The sequence below is a fragment of the Osmerus eperlanus genome, chromosome 5, assembly GCF_963692335.1.
Source record: "Osmerus eperlanus chromosome 5, fOsmEpe2.1, whole genome shotgun sequence".
Taxonomy (NCBI): Eukaryota; Metazoa; Chordata; class Actinopteri; order Osmeriformes; family Osmeridae; genus Osmerus; species Osmerus eperlanus.
In genome coordinates, this window is record NC_085022.1 from 21,510,687 (window position 1) to 21,536,512 (window position 25,826).

Below are 25,826 nucleotides of genomic sequence, written 5' to 3' on the forward strand. Positions count from 1 at the left end.
TTTTAGTTTAGAAACTAGGAATTTAAGTAAAGGTTGGTACCGTCCTCGCATTTGCACCATTCTTCTGCGGAACCAAGTGGTGAACTACTCGGACATGAGGAATTTAGTACGTAGACGCACAGTCAAAAATGGCGGAGGAGGATTCTTGGGGTAAGTTTCTACCTGTCAGTGTTTGGCGCCTGTTAATCTTAACAGTTTATGTGGGATAAACAAATCTGGTCACTACAAAAAGGGTGATATTGCAGTCCGAAATTGACATTTCTGTTGATTAGATGCTGACACTTTCGAAGCGGATGAAACGACAAAGAAGGCTGCTGTATTGGACAAATGGGAAGGCGAGGACGAGGAGGAAGATGTCAAGGTAGACAACCTGCTAGCACTCGAGCTAGTAAAATATAACTCCATTGGCCAACATCTGTATGTAGCTTTAACCAGTTTTCTGTTGCTCTAGCTACAGCTAGATAGCAAATCCGTAATGTATTGCAGGAACAATTCTAGCATTGCATGTACTTACTGTAGATTACCACTACATTTACTTACAGTTTAGTAAACTAGAGCTTGTTTGTTTAGAAACTCTAGCTACTTAGTTGAACGTGAAGTGTACAGCTACTCGTCCCTTGTCATGTTACAACAGACTAGCTAGCATTAACTCAGTTTTCTTAATGTAACTAATGCGAGGCTTGAACCAGTTTTATGCATTACTTAGCCGCACAGCTATCCCGCTGGGGTTTCCTTCTCTGATGCTGCGGTGGTTAGCTAGAAGTTGTCGAGTTCAGTTGAGGACTTTTTTTTTTTGTGTATTTGAAAATTGAATTTAGCTTCCCCGATACTACAGTACGTTGAGGTCCAATATTCCCAGCGCAGCAGGTTCGTTAAGTTTTCTTCTTACCCGTTGCAGGACAACTGGGATGACGAAGAGGAGGAATTAAAGCCTCAACAACAGAAAACAGGTAGGCCTACTTGCTAGAGTTCAAACTATAGGTTCCCACAAGTATTGGGAAAACATACAAATATGAACTCTTATCAATTTAACAAGCATGTAAATCTGTTCAAGTTTCAGAAGCAAAAAATTCAGAAAAAAAGAAATTAAGTGACAAAATCAAAGAAAAAGAAATGGTACAAAGAAAAAAGCAAGAGGAACTGAAGAAACGGGTGAGTGGATTTATAGCTTCTAAATATATAGTATGGCTTAATTTTTCTGTGAAAATTATTTAGATATTATTTATTGGATTTTTAGTTACAGGAATCCCAAGAAATAACTGAACTAACACCAGAAGAGGAACTGGCTGAGAAACTCAAAGTCCAGAAACTCCAAGAGGAGGCAGACCTTGAACTTGCAAAAGATGCATTTGGTGAGTAAAATAAATCGGCTTGTGAGATAGTGATTAGACTCAGACTATATAGTAGTCTCAAGTTAGAGCTTGATTGTGAATGGGAGGTCAATAATGTGAACATTTCTCTCCTAAGGTGTATCAAACAGCGTAACAGGAATTGATGCCATAAGTCCCTCGTCTAAAGATGACTTTACAGAATTTGAGAAGTTGCTGAAAGACAAAATATCACCATATGAAAAATCCATACATTACTCCAACTTCCTGGATTCGTTGTTTCGAGACCTCTGTCTTTCATGTGAGTATGCCTGTAATACCGGCACTGTTACCGGGAGAGGGTGTCATGGATCCCAACTATTGTTAGATGGTTACAATTTGTGTAGTTTAATTGATCTTGTTCACTTTGCAGTGGAAGTGGAAGACTTGAAGAAAATAAGTGGCTCGCTCACGGCCTTGCTCAGTGAGAAACAGAAACAGGAAAAGGTTGGTCCTTTTCAAGAATATATTCCTTTCAGTTCTTTAAAACAAACGGGAGTCAGGTGGCTGAGTGGTGAGGGAATCGGGCTAGTAATCCGAAAGTTGCCAGTTTGATTCCCGGTCATGCCAACTGACGTTGTGTCCTTGGGCAAGGCACTTCACCCTACTTGCCTCGGGGGAATGTCCCTGTACTTACTGTAAGTCGCTCTGGATAAGAGCATCTGCTAAATGACTAAATGTAAATGGAATGTAAATGTCTAATAATAAATTGGGTGAATGACCATCTGTTGTTTTACAGCAACTAAAGAAAGGAAAGAATAAGAAGAAAGGAGTGGTTCCTGCAGGGGGATTCAAGGCTAAGATGAAAGACGACCTTGCAGATTATGGCGAGTTTGATGGAGGATATGCACAGGACTATGAGGACTTTATGTAACACCATTTGTCCATTCCTCACAGCTTTGCTAAAATAATCCACTGAACTGATCCGAACCATCCTTGAAAACCCTTAAGTTGCATCCTATCCCTATTCAATAGTTTTAAGACCAAACAATTTGATTCATGATGTCATTGAATAGACAAACTAGTTACTGGAAGACCATTCCCTGTTTGTATTATTTTGTATTTTCTTTTTTATTACTTTGTCTGACAGCAACATCCTCACTGTTTGCACAACTCCATTGTTAGTGTGTTCATCACAATGAGTTATGCAAATCAGTTTGTCAATATGCATCACTAACTTGTAGGTAGATATTCCAAAACTGCATTCGTTTAATTAATGTAAACCAGCACATTTTGTCACAATCAGTTGGGGTTTCAAGCCATGATATATGCACAGATTAATGGAAGAGGTTCTAAATGATATAACTGCATTGGTATTATGGATTTAACTTATGTTTACATGTAGGGTGTAATGATTCATTTGATTACACCTTGTTGAAGAGATGGGGGAAAAGGACTGATAATACAAAGGTTTATAAATGTTTTAACTTTGTTGTACTTGAAAAGAAAACCATGCCAGGTTCATCAACCTTACTTAAAGGTATGAAAAAAAAAAAAAAAGACAGATTAAAGTTACTCAAAATGAAAACTTCAACACGTTATGTTGAAATTGATCATTTTGATGTGTTCAGATGAAACTTAATCTCTAATGCTGAAGAGATTCAATTGGGCTGATGCATAGATCTGCATTTGTTGGTTGACAGTCTTGAATATGGAGCTGCACTGATGAGGAATGACCATATTTTAATGTCAAGATATAAAGCTGGCAGCTCTAGTGGCCCCTGAACCACCAATTATGGACATGTAACATTATGTAGCCGTATGAAGTGTCACTGTCGGACAGAGTTTGTAATTGCTGTAAGACCAGCCCTTATTACATGTTATCATTCTCAGAGTTTGAGAAGTTGTAATTGGTCTATTTGGCATAAATTTGCATGGCTTGTATCAAGTAAGGCAAGAACCAGCTCTGTATAGAATGGACCAAATTTATTATTGATGTGCTATGTGATTACAAAACCTTTTGTGTGTTCTGGGTTGGCGATTCATTCATTGAAGACTGCGGTGTTATTTTATTATGCTCCTAATTTAATAAATGCATTGTTAAATTAGGGAAGATTTGGTTATTTAAAGTCAAATGTTTTTAATATTTGAAAATAGACATGGGTCTATGGTACCATCACAAACGCAAAGACAATAAAATGCATGCATTTAATGAATTATTTTCTAAAGATTTTGTGGTATTTTACTGTAGCAAAATTAAGGTCTGAGGTAAAAAAAATTCTGTGATGTAAAGAGTTTCTTGTGGTCAAGTTTTTCTACTTGGATATTTTGAATAATTGAACATTGATTCTCTGAGAACAGACCCCTAACTACACAACAAAGATTAGTTTGACAATTTCTGACATATGTAGGCCTATTCCGTTACATAACAGCCTCAGACTTATAAAAAGTCTTGAAGGTACTTGTCATATCCTAATCTTTCCTTTTGTTCTTGTAAAAACAGCATTTAATGTTGCTAGGCAACTTCTATTTCCTAAACCGATTAGATTTTCTGAGATGCCATTATGACATAATGGAATACAGACAAATCAGCGAATCACTGTATGTTGTGTTCAATCAGCCCTGCCTTCAAGGGACAAATAATGTTGAAGCTAAGGCTCATATTGTTCGCCAAACAAAATCTGTGACTTATCACACGTTACAGAAGAAAATCTGACAATTTCCACTGCAAGGAAAAGTTTTAATCACATTTTACAACAAACCTGATTTGTAAATGTTCGAAGTACAAAATAACAAGTCGCAATATCATCACAATTCATCTATAAAATAAAAAAGCACATTCAGCTTCAACACGTGACAAACAGTATTTACAGTATATTTAAGAACTCGATGTGAGCGACATGTAAGACTAACCCTCACAGTCAGACGTGACACAAAATGCCACCAATAACAGTCCTTTTAATTTACCAATACAAAAATAATCTTCCATTTAAATCCAAGCTGTTTCTGAAACTGACAGAGAAAGGAGGGGACATTATGACGTGGTGAAGGTGCCCCATGTTGAAGAGACCTGTGGAGGTCTGGGCCAGGCCTGCGGAGGTCTGGGCCAGGCCTGCGGAGGTCTGGGCCAGGCCTGCGGAGGTCTGGGCCAGGCCTGCGGAGGTCTGGGCCAGGTCTTTGGAGGCAGGCAGCTGCAGTTACTGGGCCTGTAAACGTCTTCTGCTCGTCTGATCCACCAGCTTGTGGTAGTCATCTAGCTTGTCCCGCAGTCTGTTGTAGATCTAGAAGGGAGCAGAAGGCCGTAAACACAGGGTGTCTTCACGTTTCATGTCCTCACAACAGGCTCAGTCACATTTGGATTGCGTTGAAACGAAAAAGTATTGTAAATGACAAAATAACATGATTCTGCATGTTTGGTTTTAATTGTAAAAGGAGGGTTGCACAAATACTTAAACTGAGACATGAGTGGTGGATGGAGGTGAGCTAGGCTAGTTAGATGCAGTGTGTGGTGGATGGAGGTGAGCTAGGCTGGTTAGATGCAGTGTGTGGTGGATGGAGGTGAGCTAGGCTGGTTAGATGCAGTGTGTGGTGGATGGAGGTGAGCTAGGCTGGTTAGATGCAGTGTGTGTGGTGGATGGAGGTGAGCTAGGCTGGTTAGATGCAGTGTGTGGTGGATGGAGGTGAGCTAGGCTGGTTAGATGCAGTGTGTGGTGGATGGAGGTGAGCTAGGCTGGTTAGATGCAGTGTGTGGTGGATGGAGGTGAGCTAGGCTGGTTAGATGCAGTGTGTGGTGGATGGAGGTGAGCTAGGCTGGTTAGATGCAGTGTGTGGTGGATGGAGGTGAGCTAGGCTGGTTAGATGCAGTGTGTGTGGTGGATGGAGGTGAGCTAGGCTGGTTAGATGCAGTGTGTGGTGGATGGAGGTGAGCTAGGCTGGTTAGATGCAGTGTGTGGTGGATGGAGGTGAGCTAGGCTGGTTAGATGCAGTGTGTGGTGGATGGAGGTGAGCTAGGCTGGTTAGATGCAGTGTGTGTGGTGGATGGAGGTGAGCTAGGCTGGTTAGATGCAGTGTGTGGTGGATGGAGGTGAGCTAGGCTGGTTAGATGCAGTGTGTGGTGGATGGAGGTGAGCTAGGCTGGTTAGATGCAGTGTGTGGTGGATGGAGGTGACTTACGTTGGCATTAGTTTGGGTCTCGTTGAGCGACTGGAGGAGCTGGTCGATGGAGGTGTACGGGAGCCAGACAAGAGGCGCTGTGGCTGACAGAGGTCTCTGGCAAAACACAACACAGACATTTTATTTACTTACCAGGCACACTGCAAAATAGATACATGTCAGATACCAGGTACTGTGTGTGCACTTATCTATAAAAAGAGCCTGTTAAATGAATACATTCAAAGACTAAAGTTGAACAATCCCTCTTCTGTCAATTGTCTCTTTGAGAAGCACCATGTTAACGACACCAAATTCTCTCGTGCGTTGCAGAGGGGGAATTCAAACCCGTCAGTCCCAATCCTGTACCTCTATTCCAAAGTACTGGTGTCCCTTCCCCAGGAGAGCATCCACATACTCCAGCACCAGCTCTGCGGCCGCATCAAGAAGGTCAAAGTTCAGGTAGAGACGCAACAACGCCGCTGCGTCCACGCCCTGGGAGGGGAACAGGAACTGGGTGACGCACGGCACCGTTTTGTGACCCACAAACACCGGCCCTTTCATACCACCTTGCACTAGTACACCTTCTGTTCATCATCCTAGTGTACGTTCTAGTGAGCTCTAGTACAGAGCTATACTTTTAACTCTTGGCCACTTTTGACAAAATTTGTTGTAGAAGTTCATGAATAAAAAAAATGTAGGTGACATGTTGGTACTTTACCAAATGTACCAACAAGTTATAGTTATTATTGGGTAATTGTGACTGCTTCAACAATCAATTCTAACTCGACACTCACCTTATAAGCGTTGACCAGCCAATCAGGCAGAGGCACGCCATGTGACAGCAGTTTGTTGATGACGCAGTGGTGGTGCAAGGCATTCTGGGTAGGGAACCTCTCCAAGTAGGAGGCCAGAAGCCGCCAGGCTTCATCTGTGGCACTGAGGACAGGAGGAACACACAGCCTCGTATGAGACGAGAACTACAACCAGATATCAGCTTTTTAAATCCAGGGATTCATTTCCGACACCCAACTTGCAGAATTCAGAACCAACCTTGACTCTTTGGTAGTGATGACGGTGGACAGCTGGTTGGCTGCCAGCCAGTTCCACGCCTCGTTCTGACTGTCGTCTCCTCCGTACTGCAGCTTGATGCACCTGTGGAAGTTTGGGAGGTTTGTGAACCCATGGGAGGTTTGTGAACCTGTGGTTCAACTGAAACTGAGGATGCAGGTTCACATCCCCTCCCTGTACACTGCTTTCGATGAAAGCGTCTCATGTTAGATGAATCACAATCACGTGACCCTCCAACACCTCTGGTCAGCTGACTAACAAGGCACCCCACAGGGACCAGTAAACATCTCCCTGCCTGTTAGGTGAGTCACGTAACTTACTTGAAGGCCAGCCCCTCAAAGACGGAAGTGAGGGGGAGTTTGAAGGTCTGGCAGAGAGACAGAGCGCAGTCGAACAGTCCTGTTTGGACCAGCAGGGACACCATCTCCACTGCAGAAGCACTGCCTGAGGGACAGACAGACAGACAGACCACGTCGTTTTACACAAACTAGAAGGTTTAGGAATGAGTCATGATGATGGTATCGTAGCTGGTTAGAAGTGACTGTGTGAAGGTGTTCAGTCCGACGGTTCGTGGTGGTGATACTCTGGGCACCCGGTGGAGGTACCTGCGATGGCTGTGGAGGGGGAGTCCTGCTCTGCCAGGGTGAGGCGACTGCGAGCCAAGATGTACTCTCTCTCCAGATCCTTTAGCTCCAAAATGTCGATTTGCCGACTCACTGTAAACACACAGACACAGAGTAGAACATTAGTCTCCTCCTTTGCTATTCAGACTGAACAGCAATACATGTATGATACAGTGTTGTATTATGGCCATTGAGAAACATTGACACGTTATGTTAAAACGTGACGCTGCTAAACCATGTGGCCATCGAGAGAAACTTTATGAAAAAATTATGGTATTATAAAACAATGTTATTGGAGCACAGTTATGTTAATACAAACTGTCATTGCAGTGTTGCCATGGGGCTGTAAAAAGAAGGCCTACTCTACGGTGTCACATCAGACAAACCTGGACCGGTAGCAAACTCGCCATCGTAGTTCCTCTTAGGGGAAGCTCCAGGGCGCTCATACTGCAGAAGGAGAGCCACAGTCACAGTGGTGTTCAAGAAGAGGACACGGGTACAGGGGTGTGTGTTTGATTCAGTGGAGAAGTATACAGTGGTGTGTTTGCGATTTAAGAGAAAGAGAAGTACTGTTGTACGAGAACATGTCAGCTGTGTGTGTGTGTGTGTGTGTGAGAGAGTGAGTGAGTGTGTGAGAGTGTGTGTGTGTGAGAGTGTGTGTGTGTGAGAGTGTGTGTGTGTGAGAGAGTGAGAGTGTGTGTGTGTGTGTGAGAGAGAGTGTGTGTGTGTGAGAGTGAGAGAGTGTGTGTGAGAGTGAGAGAGTGTGTGTGTGTGAGAGTGAGAGAGTGTGTGTGAGAGTGAGAGAGTGTGTGTGAGAGTGAGTGTGTGTGTGTGTGTGTGTGTGTGTGTGTGTGTGTGTGAGAGAGAGAGAGTGTGTGTGTGTGTGTGTGTGAGAGAGTGTGTGTGTGTGAGAGTGAGAGAGTGTGTGTGTGTGTGTGTGTGTGTGAGTGAGTGAGAGAGAGCCCGCCCCTCCTCACCACGGCCCCGGAGGTGGGCTGGACGATCCAGGCGTATGCAGGCTTCATGAGCCGCAGACAGTTGAGGGCGGCCAGGTAGCAGTTGACCTGCTTCTGCAGACCCTGCCTGGTCCTCACCTCCCTGCCAAGACGCATCCCGTACTCAAACATCACCGTGCCCGCTGTACCACACACACACACACACACACACGTTCAAATCCTCCCGTATGTCGCTTTGGATGAAGCCTCAATTAATACAAGGTCATTATTATTGTGATGGAGAGCCTACCTTTCCTGAAGTTGTGTCTGTTGGTGTGGAAGGCGTAGAGAAGCTCGTAGTAGTTATGGGTCATGAGGTCCACAGCCCTGGCTCTGGACTCGATGATGCTGACCACCTGGAGAGACAACACAGTCAAACAACACCAGGACATCGAGCCAACTAGCCTGGGACTAAACATACAGTTGTTCTTCTAGTGACAAAGGTACTTTACGAGGTAAAGTCAAGGGCCAGGTTTACCAGGCACAGTGCAACAGTAATATCATCTCAGCTAGCAGGCACAGTGTACAGTAATATCATCTCAGCTAGCAGGCACAGTGCACAGTAATATCATCTCAGCTAGCAGGCACAGTGCAACAGTAATATCATCTCAGCTAGCAGGCACAGTGCACAGTAATATCATCTCAGCTAGCAGGCACAGTGCAACAGTAATATCATCTCAGCTAGCAGGCACAGTGCAACAGTAATATCATCTCAGCTAGCAGGCACAGTGCAACAGTAATATCATCTCAGCTAGCAGGCACAGTGCAACAGTAATATCATCTCAGCTAGCAGGCACAGTGCACAGTAATATCATCTCAGCTAGCAGGCACAGTGCACAGTAATATCATCTCAGCTAGCAGGCACAGTGTACAGTAATATCATCTCAGCTAGCAGGCACAGTGCAACAGTAATATCATCTCAGCTAGCAGGCACAGTGTACAGTAATATCATCTCAGCTAGCAGGCACAGTGCACAGTAATATCATCTCAGCTAGCAGGCACAGTGCAACAGTAATATCATCTCAGCTAGCAGGCACAGTGCACAGTAATATCATCTCAGCTAGCAGGCACAGTGCACAGTAATATCATCTCAGCTAGCAGGCACAGTGCACAGTAATATCATCTCAGCTAGCAGGCACAGTGTACAGTAATATCATCTCAGCTAGCAGGCACAGTGTACAGTAATATCATCTCAGCTAGCAGGCACAGTGCACAGTAATATCATCTCAGCTAGCAGGCACAGTGCACAGTAATATCATCTCAGCTAGCAGGCACAGTGCACAGTAATATCATCTCAGCTAGCAGGCACAGTGCAACAGTAATATCATCTCAGCTAGCAGGCACAGTGCACAGTAATATCATCTCAGCTAGCAGGCACAGTGCACAGTAATATCATCTCAGCTAGCAGGCACAGTGTACAGTAATATCATCTCAGCTAGCAGGCACAGTGCACAGTAATATCATCTCAGCTAGCAGGCACAGTGCACAGTAATATCATCTCAGCTAGCAGGCACAGTGCACAGTAATATCATCTCAGCTAGCAGGCACAGTGCACAGTAATATCATTTCAGCTAGCAGGCACAGTGCACAGTAATATCATCTCAGCTAGCAGGCACAGTGCACAGTAATATCATCTCAGCTAGCAGGCACAGTGCACAGTAATATCATCTCCGCTAGCAGGCACAGTGTACAGTAATATCATCTCAGCTAGCAGGCACAGTGCACAGTAATATCATCTCAGCTAGCAGGCACAGTGCACAGTAATATCATCTCAGCTAGCAGGCACAGTGCACAGTAATATCATCTCAGCTAGCAGGCACAGTGCACAGTAATATCATCTCAGCTAGCAGGCACAGTGCACAGTAATATCATCTCAGCTAGCAGGCACAGTGCACAGTAATATCATCTCCGCTAGCAGGCACAGTGCACAGTAATATCATCTCAGCTAGCAGGCACAGTGCACAGTAATATCATCTCCGCTAGCAGGCACAGTGCACAGTAATATCATCTCCGCTAGCAGGCACAGTGCACAGTAATATCATCTCAGCTAGCAGGCACAGTGCACAGTAATATCATCTCAGCTAGCAGGCACAGTGTACAGTAATATCATCTCCGCTAGCAGGCACAGTGCACAGTAATATCATCTCAGCTAGCAGGCACAGTAATATCATCTCAGCTAGCAGGCACAGTGTACAGTAATATCATCTCCGCTAGCAGGCACAGTGCACAGTAATATCATCTCCGCTAGCAGGCACAGTGCACAGTAATATCATCTCCGCTAGCAGGCACAGTGCACAGTAATATCATCTCCGCTAGCAGGCACAGTGCACAGTAATATCATCTCCGCTAGCAGGCACAGTGCACAGTAATATCATCTCCGCTAGCAGGCACAGTGCACAGTAATATCATCTCCGCTAGCAGGCACAGTGCACAGTAATATCATCTCCGCTAGCAGGCACAGTGTACAGTAATATCATCTCCGCTAGCAGGCACAGTGTACAGTAATATCATCTCAGCTAGCAGGCACAGTGCACAGTAATATCATCTCAGCTAGCAGGCACAGTGCACAGTAATATCATCTCCGCTAGCAGGCACAGTGCACAGTAATATCATCTCCGCTAGCAGGCACAGTGTACAGTAATATCATCTCCGCTAGCAGGCACAGTGCACAGTAATATCATCTCCGCTAGCAGGCACAGTGCACAGTAATATCATCTCAGCTAGCAGGCACAGTGTACAGTAATATCATCTCCGCTAGCAGGCACAGTGCACAGTAATATCATCTCCGCTAGCAGGCACAGTGCACAGTAATATCATCTCAGCTAGCAGGCACAGTGCACAGTAATATCATCTCCGCTAGCAGGCACAGTGCACAGTAATAACGGTAGTTCACACTAGGGAGGAGGAACCAGGGCATACCTCGTCATGCAGGTTGATGTAGGAGAAGCGGACCAGGTCCTGGAGCTGGGAGCGCTCACACAGAACCACCACCAGCTGGCGCAAACAGTCCAACTGCCTGGAGAGGAAGAGGAGGAACGGAAACATACTTTAAAAGGCAGAGTAGGTACGTTTGGGAAACTAACAAGTGAAACTAGCTATTTTGGCTTGAGTTTGAATGTTTATGTGTGTGTGGTGAGTGTGTGTATGTGAGTGTGTGTAGTGAGTGTGTGTACCTGCTCGAGTCTGGGTTCTGGACCAGAGCCTCGTAGGCCTCACTGTTGTGGCCCAGGTCCAGGTGGTGTTTGAAGATACGCGTCCACAGAGCCGCCTGGACACACAGGGAGAGGAGATCAGGGTTTCACAGATCAGCACCTGTGACCAAACTAAACCCTCCTAGAGGTGATGGAGTGAGGTTCGTACCAAGCTAAACCCTCCCAGAGGTGATGGAGTGAGGTTCGTACCAAGATAAACCCTCCCAGAGGTGATGGAGTGAGGTTCGTACCAAACTAAACCCTCCCAGAGGTGATGGAGTGAGGTTCGTACCAAACTAAACCCTCCTAGAGGTGATGGAGTGAGGTTCGTACCAAGCTAAACCCTCCTAGAGGTGATGGAGTGAGGTTCGTACCAAACTAAACCCTCCTAGAGGTGATGGAGTGAGGTTCGTACCAAGCTAAACCCTCCTAGAGGTGATGGAGTGAGGTTCGTACCAAGCTAAACCCTCCCAGAGGTGATGGAGTGAGGTTCGTACCAAGCTAAACCCTCCTAGAGGTGATGGAGTGAGGTTCGTACCAAACTAAACCCTCCTAGAGGTGATGGAGTGAGGTTCGTACCAAGCTAAACCCTCCTAGAGGTGATGGAGTGAGGTTCGTACCAAGCTAAACCCTCCCAGAGGTGATGGAGTGAGGTTCGTACCAAACTAAACCCTCCCAGAGGTGATGGAGTGTGGTTCGTACCAAACTAAACCCTCCTAGAGGTGATGGAGTGAGGTTCGTACCAAACTAAACCCTCCTAGAGGTGATGGAGTGAGGTTCGTACCAAACTAAACCCTCCTAGAGGTGATGGAGTGAGGTTCGTACCAAACTAAACCCTCCTAGAGGTGATGGAGTGAGGTTCGTACCAAACTAAACCCTCCTAGAGGCGATGGAGTGAGGTTCGTACCAAACTAAACCCTCCTAGAGGCGATGGAGTGAGGTTCGTACCAAACTAAACCCTCCTAGAGGCGATGGAGTGAGGTTCGTACCAAACTAAACCCTCCTAGAGGTGATGGAGTGAGGTTCGTACCAAACTAAACCCTCCTAGAGGTGATGGAGTGAGGTTCGTACCAAACTAAACCCTCCTAGAGGTGATGGAGTGAGGTTCGTACCAAACTAAACCCTCCTAGAGGTGATGGAGTGAGGTTCGTACCAAACTAAACCCTCCTAGAGGTGATGGAGTGAGGTTCGTACCTGACTCCTCAGGTCAGTGGTGGAGACGGTGATGGCCAGGCTGGCTAGCTGGATCACCAGCTCTGGCAGTCCCACATCCTCCAGCAAGCGCAGCACCTACACAGTCACACACCAGGGATGAACACAAACTGTACACACTGAGATACCTTCTCACACACACACACAGTGATATTTTCACACACACACCTTGTTGTAGTACTGCAGGAGGGGAGATGAGGCGGCCTCCTCCTCGTCAGCTCCTGCCACCCGCATGAGGAACTCCTCCTTCTCCACCTCCGGCGACGCCTTCTTGAAGCACTCCAGAGCCTGAGGACAGGAGACACATTACCCACCATGCAACACTCCCCACTGACAGCACTGCGGGATATTCTGAAGCCCTGACACGTGTGAATCTTTGGCCGATGGTACAATATATGTTGATAGTGACACACACACACCTTCTGCCCCTCTCCGTTGGCCAGGTAACACTGGCCTAGCATGAAGCTGCAGGAGCCCATGTTGACTTGACACCAGGGCTGGATGAGTCTGATGTACTCCTGGGAGGGAGGAGCGAGAGACAGAGACACATTCACATCAAAAACCTGTTAAACAGTAGCACAGCTGGGATTACTCACCTGTAGCTGTGTGTACTGACAGTAGGAACGCTCACCTGTAGCTGTGTGTACTGACAGTAGGAACCCTCACCTGTAGCTGTGTGTACTGACAGTAGGAACGCTCACCTGTAGCTGTGTGTACTGACAGTAGGAACCCTCACCTGTAGCTGTGTACTGACAGTAGGAACCCTCACCTGTAGCTGTGTGTACTGACAGTAGGAACGCTCACCTGTAGCTGTGTGTACTGACAGTAGGAACCCTTACCTGTAGCTGTGTGTACTGACAGTAGGAACCCTCACCTGTAGCTGTGTGTACTGACAGTTGGCCATTAGACATTCAGGGAACTGGAAGCCTGGGTTGCTTGGCCAGCTAGCGATACAATGTTAAGGTAAGTGTCCTTTTATACCAAGTTTCAACCCTGTGTGGTTTTGTACAAGCTCGAGTATGAGTGGACGTTAATTAGTAAATAGTCATCAACGTGTAAAACACAGGATTTAGAGCTAACCTAGAGTTTATAGAGGTCAAATCTGACATGGCTTTGCCAATGACATTAGCTTCAGAGCTAGCCTAGCATGTGGTTCCAAACACCGAACGTTAAATCAAGAGCTTCTTGACATTTGCCGCTTACAAGCTAGCTTAGCATATGCTAACCCAGCTCTTTGTGTGTGTCTATGGAGGATACAGCTGTTGCGCTAGCAGCTGGACCACGCTGGAGACCATGTGGGGCCAGTGGAGCACGGCCAGGCCTGCAGTGGGACCCTGCTGCTGGGAGAACAGCTGGGAGATGATGGACTTCCTCGCTACGCCCTGGTAGAACAACTCCACCACCGTCTGGGGACTCAACACTGGGGGGAGACAGAGAGACACAGGCAGGGGGAGAGAGAGAGAGACAGACACACAGGCAGGGGGAGAGAGAGACAGGCAGGGGGAGAGAGAGAGACAGACAGGCAGGGGGAGAGAGAAAAACAGGCAGGAGGAGAGAGAGAGACAGACACAGGCAGGGGGAGAGAGAGATAGGGAGAGAGACAGACACACAGGCAGGGGGAGAGAGAGACAGGCAGGGGGAGAGAGAGAGACAGACACACAGGCAGGGGGAGAGAGAAAAACAGGCAGGAGGAGAGAGAGAGACAGACACAGGCAGGGGGAGAGAGAGATAGGGAGAGAGACAGACACACAGGCAGGGGGAGAGAGAGACAGGCAGGGGGAGAGAGAGAGAGACAGACACACAGGCAGGGGGAGAGAGAGAGACAGGCAGGAGGAGAGAGAGAGATAGGGAGAGAGACAGACACACAGGCAGGGGGAGAGAGAGAGAGACAGACACACACAGGCAGGGGAGAGAGAGAGAGACAGACACACACAGGCAGGGGGATAGAGAGAGATAGGGAGAGAGACACAGGCAGGGGAGAGAGAGAGACAGGCAGGGGAGAGAGAGAGACAGGCAGGGGAGAGAGAGAGACAGGCAGGGGAGAGAGAGAGACAGGCAGGGGAGAGAGAGACAGGCAGGGGAGAGAGAGACAGGCAGGGGAGAGAGAGAGAGAGGGAGAGGGACAGGGAGAGAGAAAGAATGATGGGGAGACAAGCACAGACAGGGAGATGTAAGACATATGGACACACTGATGCTTCGAACTACAATCAGATCCTAACCAGTATCACCTACAGCTATGAACTCAGGGGAAACCAAACAGCATGTGTATGTTGCTGTCGAGCATAGTAACAAACACACACCTGATCTGTTGGTGGCCAGGGAAAGGGAATCTGACATCTCAAGCACAGAGAGGTGCTGCAGGTTAGCATCTCTGAAACACAAAAACCCCACCCATTACAACCACAATCCACACATTTAGAAATGGGAGTCATTATAAAAACACAGCAGGAACGTAGAGTAATGGGGGGGAGGGGGGGGATCTGTATAGGGTCTGATCTATTCTACCAACGATCTATATCAGCCTCTCAGTCCTGCATGTTCTTCCACCACGCCTGATTCAGATGCAGTGTTTTCCACAGAATGTGAAAATATTTGTGGCAGTAGTCAGGGGCGGAGCCTGACGTTGTAATAAATGTTGGGCTCAGCCCAAACCTATGGAAGCAAATCAGTGACAATGTTGGCGGGCCGCCACAAATAAATCAATGTGTGGGAAACACTGAGAGGACCGTGTTGTCATCAAGCTCAGCAGAGGACCAGGATTGAGAAAGCATGATGTACAGAGGAGCCAGTCTGGAGGGTCTTATCTATTCTACCCATGCTGTATGTAACAGGGGGTCATATATGCTGTAGGTAACAGGCGGTCGTACATGATGTCCAGGGGCAGGGCGCAGGCCAGGCTCTGGCAGGTGTGCTGGAGGAGCAGGTATGAGGACAGCAGGTGGGAGGTCCTGGGGATCAGATCCTGCTGCAACTGGAGCAGCTGGGCTCCTCCAGCCAGGAACACCTGACACACACACACGTGTTTAAATGACTGACAAATAGAAAGGTAAATGTGGGTAAGAGTCAGCGTGCGCACGCTCACGTTGTCGTCCAGGCGCAGGTAGAGGTGCTGCAGCAGCAGTAGGTCCCTGCAGCACAGCGCTCTGGTCATGGCTGTCTGGCTCAGCGCCTGGCACACCACCGACACTGTCACACTGCTGCCGTACAGCTGGGACAGGCTGATGCGCACGTTCAGAGACTGGCCTGAGGACACACACACACACACCATCTACATCACTCTTCCCACACACAAACATTTAGGAACTGGTGGTTGAACTTGGTTGACCTCTGACCTGCGGTGAGCGGTGGGTCGGGGTTGGCCTCGGGGTCAGTCTCCAGGTCCAGCTCTCTCAGCAGGAGGCCCATGGCCGCCAGGGGGCTCCTGATGTCCTGCAGCTTCGACTGGATGTTCTCCACCACGTCCTCACTGCAGGACCACGACAAGCACGTCCAATAAGATGCTAACTCTCTTGATCTGCAGTCAAACTCTCTACCACGTACCATGTCGTTGTTGGATTGTCATCTAGTTAAAATGACGTATTGTAGTTGAGATTGTTATTCTTGCACTGGTCCTGGTACAATACAGACTGGTCCTCGACTCTGACTACCAGAAAACCGTCAGACATCTGCACTTCTGATCCTTCATTTCCCGTTGTATCTGAACTTAATAAATGCACTTGTAAATTGCTTTGGATAAACAGCTGTGCTGTGGGGTACTGCAGTGTCAGAGGGCTGTGCTGTGCTGTGGGGGTACTGCAGTGTCAGAGGGCTGTGCTGTGCTGTGGGGGTACTGCAGTGTCAGAGGGCTGTGCTGTGCTGTGGGGGTACTGCAGTGTCAGAGGGCTGTGCTGTGCTGTGGGGGTACTGCAGTGTCAGAGGGCTGTGCTGTGCTGTGGGGGTACTGCAGTGTCAGAGGGCTGTGCTGTGCTGTGGGGGTACTGCAGTGTCAGAGGGCTGTGCTGTGCTGTGGGGGTACTGCAGTGTCAGATAGCTGTGCTGTGGGGGTACTGCAGTGTCAGATAGCTGTGCTGTGGGGGTACTGCAGTGTCAGAGGGCTGTGCTGTGCTGTGGGGTTACTGACTTGTCGTGGTCCAGCAGGTGGTCGAGCACCTGCTCTGCTGTGTTCTCCGGGGCTTCCAGCTGATCCAGGGCCCGCTCCATCTCGTAGGCCACGTCCCCTGGTACGGCCTCGCTCACCAGCCTCAGACACTGCACCAGCTGGAGAACATCCCGCGCCAGCTCCGGGTCTGGGTTAGGAGGAGGGCAGACAGGAAGAGGGGGAAACTGGGATGAATGGAGGAGCCTCAAGGAGCCAAAATGGCTGACATGGGGATGAACATGAGCGACTCCAAATGTAGCCAATTAGAACCATAGACGTCAAAGGTCCACAAATCCAAACAAGCCCAGTAGGAGGAGAGCCCCTGGGACCAGAATGAGGGGGAGGGCTTCACCTTCCGTGAGGGGGGTCTCCACCTCCGAGGAGAGGTACTCGTCGCAGTAGAGGTACAGGTGGTCCACAGCAAAGCAGGGAAGCAGGAACGACACCAAGCCCTGGACACGCACAACCCAGTCTTGCATCAGGTCAAGGTGAGTGTGTGCGTGTACCTTCTTGAGCAGGCAGACCATGCTGGTGTGTGTGTGTGCGTGTACCTTCTTGAGCAGGCAGACCATGCTGGTGTGTGTGTGTGCGTGTACCTTCTTGAGCAGGCAGACCATGCTGGTGTGTGTGTGTGCGTGTACCTTCTTGAGCAGGCAGACCATGCTGGTGTGTGTGTTGACCATCAGGCCCAGAGGAGTAGACAGAGCCTCCTGGTACTGCAGACAGCAGGCGTAGAACTTGGACCAGAACTCCACCTGCAGCAGCCTGTACTCCTCCTGGGAGAACTCAAACTCTGTCACACTGCCCTGCAGCTGAGGGGCAGGGAAGAAGGGAGAGTTTAAAAAAAACAATTGTTTCGGCGAGGCAAATATCAGGAAAAATAAGAAGGGAAACTAGGAGGGACTCAGGGGTGAAGAAGGGATAGATGAGAAAGAGAGAGAGACACGGAGAGAGGGGGAGACAGAGAGAGGGGGAGACAGAGAGAGAGGGGGAGAGACACGGAGAGAGGGGGAGAGACACAGAGAGAGGGGGAGAGACACGGAGAGAGGGGGAGAGACACAGAGAGAGGGGGAGAGACACAGAGAGAGGGGGAGAGACACAGAGAGAGGGGGAGAGACACACAGAGAGGGGGAGAGACACGGAGAGAGGGGGAGAGACACAGAGAGAGGGGGAGAGACACGGAGAGAGGGGGAGAGACACAGATAGAGGGGGAGAGACACGGAGAGACACGGAGAGAGGGGGAGACAGACAGAGTTACAGAGAGAGTCCGGGCTGTTACCTCGTCCTCCACGGCGATGGTGACCTCCTTCTTCAGCGCATCCCAAGACAGATCCACGGTTCTCTCGGAGGTTCGTTTGTAGATCTGACAGAAGACAAGAACCCTCTTTAGAACCTGTGCATGAGAACCCTAACAGTGCGTGTCCACTGCAGCGACGCGAATCGCTTGCCATCGCTCGCCTTCCCACAGTTCACCACGCTCGGGGGCGTTTCAAACAGATTAATGTAGAATGTAGTTCTCTAAAGTCACTGTTGTAGTTGTCATGGCCAAGTGTGCAGACTTGGGTTTACGTACTCGCAACATCGATCAAAATACAACTTGTATACAAAATACAAAACTGTTTAATAGACACACGTTGACATGTGTAAAAAACGTTTTATTATATTACTCAAAGTCTCTGCTAATCTGTCGATACGATAGGGAGTTCCAGCCGGGCTAGCTAGCTAGTTACCACAGAACGAAGTTACGTAATGTGACTAGACTGAATTTGAAAGTACAAGCACCAACAACTTCGGCAACCTTGCGCCATGCATCGTTTTTTTTGTATTAACATCTCTGTACGAATACAGCTATGTATCGTACAGGACTGGGTAAGCAGCCACACAAACGATTAGTTTCTCCTCCACCTTGAAACCTAAAAAGCTAGAAATGTTTACCATGGTTGCTACGTTACGAGAAACAAGAAAACACTCCGATTGGCCATCGCTAGCGAGAATCGCTCCTCATTTGCATAAAGTTGAGAAAATCTCAACTCGTCGCGTCGCTACTCACAATGCACCACGCAAGCGATTCGCCTGGCTCCATTGAAAATTAATGGAAAACATGTCGCTCGCATCGCGTCGCTGCAGTGGACACGCACTGTAACACCACGTTAGCAGAACAGCGTCGCTGACCTCTCTGCCTTTCATTCAGCCCCCCGCTGATCCTCGATGCTGTACGGTGATATGACGCCATTTTGACCCCAATTACAAATGTCTCACCTGGAGGGCTTTGACGATAGCCGAGGCAGTGAATCTCAGAGGAGAGAACAGGACGTCCAGGTAGGTCTCCTGCAGACACCACAACCACACCATCAATCACCTCTTCTACTTTACATTCTAGTCACTTAGCAGTACCTTTAACACTAAGCAACACGCTTGCTGCATATTGAAAGAACAGCAGAAAAGCAGCGATCAGTGGTGCCTGGTTCTAAAAGTATTTTGGTGGTCAGAGAAAAAAGTTTTAACGTGTCTTACACATCTCAGTCACTGTAGGAATGGGATTGGAGGGTTTCAGGGTGACTGACGAAGTGTTAAAGTGTTTTTGCTAGGTTGTTGCTAGGTAAATATTCTTACTCTGGGATCCTGGTCCACTCCTATGCTGACCTCGTCTTCAGGCAGAGGCTGAACAAACACCTGGTTCCACTGACTCCTTTCTGAGCTAGAACACACACATATACACACAGGAGTGGACACACACACACACGCACACACACACGCGTCAGTCACCGAACACCAGCGCCCTCCTCTCTCTTGGCCTGGAGACTTGGTGGTCCTACTCACTGCTCGTAGCTGATGAGCTTCACCACGGTCTGGTTGGAGTCGTCCAGCCACAGAGCCCAGATGTCTGAGGGGGTGAGCATGAAGTCCACCAGGGTCTCCTGAGGGGAGGAGAAACATTGAGATCACACACGCACAATTCAAAGTACAACCCTGTCCCCCACACACACACACACGACCCCCGCTCACCCTTCCCTGACCTGCGTCACACCACCCCCACACACACCTGCGTGTCGAACAGCGTGGAGATGTGGTCGAGGCCGTAGCGGTTGTTGTACCCGGCAGCCAGCTGCAGCACGGTGAACTGGCTGTGGCTGGGCGCCGCCAGATACACGGCCAGGCACAGCCCCGTGGCCGGGGAGAAGGACAGACGCAGACGGTGACTCTGGCCCGCCAGCCGGTGCACATCCGTACCAGCAGGGACGTACTCCAGCATGTCTGCCTCCATCAGACACGTCTGGTCCTGGAGGAAGGGGACACAGGGTTGGAGAGAGTTTGATGTGAGGGAGATAGGTTATAAATATGACTCGACTGAGTGTGGTTGTAACCCCAGTGCACCCTGTTCTCAGGGCTGCAGCAGGCTCACCCTGTAGGACCACATGCGCAGCTTGTTGTCGTGACAGAGCGCGAAGATGAAGGTGTCGTCCTCAAACTCCCTGGCAACCAGACAGAGGGCCAGGTCACCTGGGCTCTGGTCCCCTCTGGAGAACACACACACACCATGAACACACACACACCATGAACACACACACGGTGAAACAAATGGTGGTCACACAGCACCACTAAACCACCAAACCCCCCTCGCTAGCTGAAGTAGCTGTTGAAACACAATCAAGTGGTCTGAAATGTGACTTCAGGAAGTGCTTCAGGGACAGAGGAAGAGCTAAAGGAAAAGAGGAGGTGTTGGGATGGGTATAGGTCAACAGTCGAGCATTTGACTGCAGGAGGTCATAAGGTTGAACCCCATGCATCGCTTTGTATAAAAGCTGAAAAAAATACATTATTGTGCCGTTATTCTTGTTCATGATTGACCTCTGACCTGATGGCGGAGGGCATCCAGCCAGCTAGCCTCTGCATGACAGAGCTTCTCTTCAACTCCAGGACCGACACAGTACCTGAGGAGCACATGGACAAACGGTTACTACACAACCACGACACGAGCAACGACATTCAGTTACTACACAACCCTGGCATGAGTAACAACATACAGTTTCCTACGCTAAGAAACTGTCAACAAAGACTGTACCCTCACCATTCCTTGCAATATATGTCAATAAACCTGCAACTTGTCCTCTTAATGTACTCCATATTACATTTACATTTAGTCATTTAGCAGATGCTCTTATCCAGATGCTCTTACAGTAAGTACAGGGACATTCCCCCCAAGGCAAGTAGGGTGAAGTGCCTTGCCCAAGGACACAACGTCATTTTTGCACAGCCAGAATCGACCCGACAACCTTCTGATTAATAGCCCGATTCCCTAACCGCTCAGCCATCTGACCCTGATATATTACTGCGCTGGTTCGCGGTCAGGGCCGGTGGCCTCCTACCCTGGGTGTCGGACGGCGGCAGGGTGACGATCATGATGCCCCCGGTGGGCATGGCCAGGGCGTAGTGTGCTTCCCCCTGTTGGCCAAGCCAGGCGGCGGAGGTGCTGGGGGTGGCCGCGTGCCCCGCCCCGCCCCCTGCCACGCCGCTGGGGATGACGGCGCTGTGGGCGGGGTCCTGCAGACTCAGCTTGCCCATGTCGGTGAATATGGACTGCATCTGCTCCGACACCAGCTCCTGGGGAGGTGATATTACCTTGTTACGCTTACATGTGGTACATGAGCTTACACTGCGGTACATGAGCCTAGCGTTAGCTTACACTGCGGTACATGAGCCTAGCGTTAGCTTACACTGCGGTACATGAGCCTAGCGTTAGCTTACACTGCGGTACATGCGCGTGGGGTGCAACAGCACCAGGCGGTGCACAGTCTGGTTGGTGACGATGAGGATGATGACATTGTTGACGGTCTCCTGGATGTGCACTCCTCCAGGCAGTAGGGGGCAGTGTGGGAACTTGAGGCGCACAGCGTTGTTCAGGAGGTTGGTGTCCAGGGACTGCTCCACCAGCTGCACGGAGTCTCCCGAGGTGGACCTAGAGGCGAGAGGGAGGCCGAGGTAGAGGGTGGGCAAGAGGGGGAGAGCAAGGACAAGGGTGGAGGAAGGAAAATTGAGAGGGGGAGGGGAAGGGTGGAGGGATGTTGAGAGGTGGAGGCCAAGTCACAATATTGTTTTTGTTACACTGTACAAAGTATTATTGTAGTTATTGTTGATGTTATTGTTGCAGAGCTATTATTACTGCATTGAGCGGTAAAATGCAAACAACGTCCCTCACCAGTGTATAAATCTGTTGCTTGTGATGGACAGGAGCTTTCCGCTGTCCTCGTAGTGAAATCCGCCTGCGCTGTCTGGGTATTTAACCCCACCTGGAAGAGCATTCAGACCTGGAGGAAAAAAAAGAAGTTAATCCATGATAGACATGAAGACGAAACTTTTATGCTATCGACAGCAAGCAGACTGAATTCGACTTCGAGGTTTGCGTCTGAGATCATATGGGTGTCGTTCAAGTGTGGGGGAAACACTAGTTGACAGCTAGTTAGACAACTTGTTCACTGCCCAACTACTGCTAGTTGTCTAATGTTCTTTGCTAGCGCTGGCTAATATATCTGCTTAAGTGACTAAGTAGCACGTAAAGTACATGCTTAAGAAACTTAAACAACTAGAAAAGTGTCTGTACAAACAATGAAGGAATTGTCTGACATGAAATACTGACTAGCCGCTTAATAGTGGGACTTCAGCGCGCAGTTCAGATTGGAAGCATGGACAACGTGCGAGTATTTGAAGAAATATGACAACGAGCCGGATAATGACAGTCCATAAATATCAGACAGGGTGTGAAATGTATTTGAAATATGGGCGAAAGAAACCAAACATTACGTTACGCTACGCTAGCAAACTAGCTAAGTCATTAGCTAGCTAGTTGCGTGCACAACACACTGACCAACGAGGCCCATCTGATTCTGAAGAGCTCGCTAACATGCAGCTATGCTAGCTAGACTACCAACATGGGGAGTCAATACCTCATTCCATACACAGCGTAATTTACAAAACCGAGTGATATATGATTATAACTTTACCGAGATTTACTGTTATTTCTCTGAATCTTGGAAGAGTTTCCCTCTCAAATCCACATATTTCTATGAAACTCCTTTCCATGACCGCCGCCATCTTCACTGCATTGACCTGTGATTGACAGAAGAAGCGACCGCGTTCTGCTCTTTCAAAAATTTAAAGCGGTACTACCTAGCACAACATAGGCCAGTCAACCACCGCTTTTGCTTGTTCGGTTATCACATTTCAGTGAAACTATTAGCCCTTATTTTGAAATACCACCAACATGTTTTGAACAACATTCAGTTTTTAATTATGGAAAGCATCTCGTCTACCCAGTGGCGGTTCTAGACAAATTTTACTGTGCGGGGGGAAAGGGGGGGCCAGTGTTTAATCAGAGGGGCACATAAAAAAACGGAAACAAATGATATTTAAACATTAAATACTTTATTTTTTGCTTTACATTAAAATCATACAAACGGCTGTGGCTCTCCCTCTTCCAGCTCCTCAGCTCTCTCAATACTTTGATATGTTTCTCAAACTTTTTAGTTTACTGAGGCAAAAAAGGCTGCAATGTCCCTTCTTCGTTTCATGATGACTACTAGAAGAAGAAAAACGTGTAAAAAGAAAAATTCTGTCAGCTCAGGGGGGCCACAGGGGGGGCCAGGGACATTTTTACAGGGGCACTGGCCCCTGTAGGCCCCTGTGTAGAACCGCCCCTGCGTCTACCAATAAAATGAATAAGGTCCATTGGTATTCTAAATCATCAACTGTCACATACTACACGTGGGGTCTTTCGGGGGTAATACAAGTGCAGGTGAAACAAAGTGCTAATTTAACCCTTGTGCTGCCTTCGGGTCACATGACCCAAAGGTTCATAACGAACCATCGTTGTGTTTACCCAGTTTTACCCAATACAAAAACAAATAAAAATAATTTTATTTTAACCTTTGCAATGTGGGGGGTCTGCGACAGCCCAACGATTAAAAGAAAATGCTTCACTTTGTTTTTGTATGAGGTAAATTTGTCGCAATACGACGGTGGGTCACACGGCTGATGGGTCAGAATGACCCGAAGATAACACAAGGGTTAACACATAGGTTTGTGGTGTGCCTTCCTCTTATAACCGCGCTTCAGTGTCGGGCTCAACTAAGCACTTTTGGGTTATAAAATGATTAAACGAGACCCAGCGATGTTTCATGAACTGTTAACATGTTTTATTTCCACCTCCTCCCTCACACGTGAGTGGGGAATAGAAGAAGTCAGAGAGGTAACCGTGTGTGTATCCCCGTCTTGCTCTTCCCTACAAGTCCCAAAGGACATGTAGCCTCTTTTCACACGACGGTCTATGAAAGGATGAGCATCATGAGAGAACTGTCCGCCCGGTGTCTTGTGCTGGTTGAGTGAGGCTCTCTAGTGGCGTATTTCCACACTGCAAATAGACACACGGGAGACAGGCTCTATCTGCTGGCCACTACGGGTATCGCAGCTTCTTTGTTTCAGCTCCACCCATCCTCACAGTCACACATGAACACGAGGGAGAGAATATCTCACCAACCCAGGGAGAGAAAGATGGAGGAAAGAAGGCTAAAAAGAGGCAGACAGGGTAAGAAGGGATGTGTAAAAGAGGAGGGCAGACAGAGGCTCAAAACCACTTTACCTGAATGACCTATTTCTCCCTGCGCTGAAATGAAAGAGGGATGAGGAGAGGAGGAGTTGATGAATAATAGATGGAGAGAAGAGGAGAGATGGATGGGGTTACTGTTATACTTACAGCAGACGAACTGTCTTCTCTCTCTTCCCCCTTTATCATCACATCCCCGACCCCCTTTCCCTTATTTTACCTCTGGAAAAAAAGCCGTCTGTTATAAATAACTTAAAAGTGACTTTTTTTGGGCTCAGTGCTGACGTGGTGGTGGTGGGGGGGTGTTCTGTGTTATCGTCAGAAAGGCGTCAACGGTCCCGTGTGTGAGTGTGCGCACATGACGATGCGTGTGTGTCAGAGCGAGTGTGAGTGTGCGTGGGTGCGTGCATGAGGTGTGTGTCAGAGTGTTTGTGCCGTGCAACGTCACTAGTTAGTTGTGTTATTCCCTTACCTTGTTTATCTACTCATTAACTAACCCTAGTTAACTAGTTCAAGAGCAGCGAGACGAGAGGAGACGGCAGGAGAGGTGAGGGGGGAGGAGAGGAGACGGCAGGAGAGGTGAGGGGGGAGGAGAGGAGACGGCAGGAGAGGTGAGGGGGGAGGAGACGGCAGGAGAGGTGGGGGGGAGGAGAGGAGACGGCAGGAGAGGTGACGGAGGAGGAGAGGAGACGGCAGGAGAGGTGACGGCAGGAGAGGTAAGGGGGGAGTTTATTTTCATTAATGTAGCAGACACTTCCATCCAAAGTAGCAGTTTGTGCAGGGGGTGAACGTACAAGGCTACGTCCTGTGGAGTGGAGCCAGCAGGGAGAGAAGAAACAGCACCTCTGATAGCATGGACACACTGCACTGCACTGCACGAGGGAACTCTCATTCCTTGGGCTCACGCAGGATGTGAACAGACAATGTTGTGTGTATGAGACGTACTATTGTTAGTTAAACTGACATTATCGACACTGGTGGTGTGAAGTGTGTTGTATTAACACACACAGCCACCCCACACGCACACATACACACATGCATCCTTTCTGAACTCTCTCTCCCTCTTTCTCTCCCTCTCTATCTCTCTTCTCCATCCATCCTTTTCATTGAGAAGGCGGGTGTCAGGAGACAGGCCCAGTCTACCTCCGCCCTTCCAATGATGAGTAGAATTCTAAGTTGGCATTGCAATGGCGACCCCTCCCATCTTATCCCCTCATCTCCTATCTCATCCTCTTCCCTTCCAGTCCCTTACTCTCTCCTCCTGACAGGCACAAACAGACGGACAGACAGACAGTCAGACAGACAGGGTAGAAAGACCAGATAGAGGATTCAATAACCACAAACCAGGATCTTTCTTTTAAACACTTTCATTATTTTCTCCACATAACTCAAAACAGACCCCAAAAAGTAAAGAAATAAAAGAGAGAAAAAATAAGAAAAGAAACAAGTGAGCTTGGACATGCGGTCTCACCAGCCAGCATGGGTATCACTCCCCCTGACCCTGACCCCTGACCCCCGACCCTATAACTTCCAACCGTCTCAC

General features: G+C 48.3%; 2 protein-coding genes across 2 annotated transcripts; one reads left to right on the forward strand and one right to left on the reverse strand.

Moving 5' to 3' along the window:
* Positions 1–26: 26 nt before the first annotated feature.
* Positions 27–2,895, forward strand: eif3ja (eukaryotic translation initiation factor 3, subunit Ja). The gene is made up of 8 exons (XM_062462656.1): positions 27–150; positions 273–361; positions 899–950; positions 1,055–1,152; positions 1,238–1,352; positions 1,468–1,629; positions 1,741–1,814; positions 2,107–2,895. The coding sequence occupies exons 1-8, from the start codon at positions 129–131 to the stop codon at positions 2,239–2,241; spliced, it is 747 nt and encodes a 248-aa protein (XP_062318640.1). The 5' UTR covers positions 27–128; the 3' UTR covers positions 2,242–2,895.
* Positions 2,896–4,033: 1,138 nt separating this feature from the next.
* Positions 4,034–22,832, reverse strand: nup160 (nucleoporin 160). Its single transcript, XM_062462657.1, has 35 exons — positions 22,686–22,832; positions 21,884–21,992; positions 21,433–21,643; positions 21,054–21,288; positions 20,543–20,618; positions 20,090–20,204; positions 19,730–19,966; positions 19,507–19,604; positions 19,300–19,384; positions 18,946–19,014; positions 17,966–18,049; positions 17,328–17,498; positions 17,039–17,138; positions 16,669–16,834; positions 15,881–16,014; positions 15,631–15,791; positions 15,416–15,552; positions 14,849–14,919; positions 13,806–13,968; positions 13,423–13,492; positions 12,968–13,066; positions 12,717–12,836; positions 12,531–12,626; positions 11,319–11,413; positions 11,065–11,161; positions 8,396–8,501; positions 8,128–8,288; positions 7,537–7,597; positions 7,133–7,243; positions 6,848–6,971; positions 6,510–6,611; positions 6,254–6,395; positions 5,826–5,951; positions 5,481–5,576; positions 4,034–4,588 (listed from the first exon to the last, which is right to left on the reverse strand). Exons 1-35 carry the CDS (start codon positions 22,774–22,776, stop codon positions 4,505–4,507), a joined length of 4,203 nt encoding a protein of 1,400 aa, XP_062318641.1. The 5' UTR covers positions 22,777–22,832; the 3' UTR covers positions 4,034–4,504.
* Positions 22,833–25,826: the final 2,994 nt, after the last annotated feature.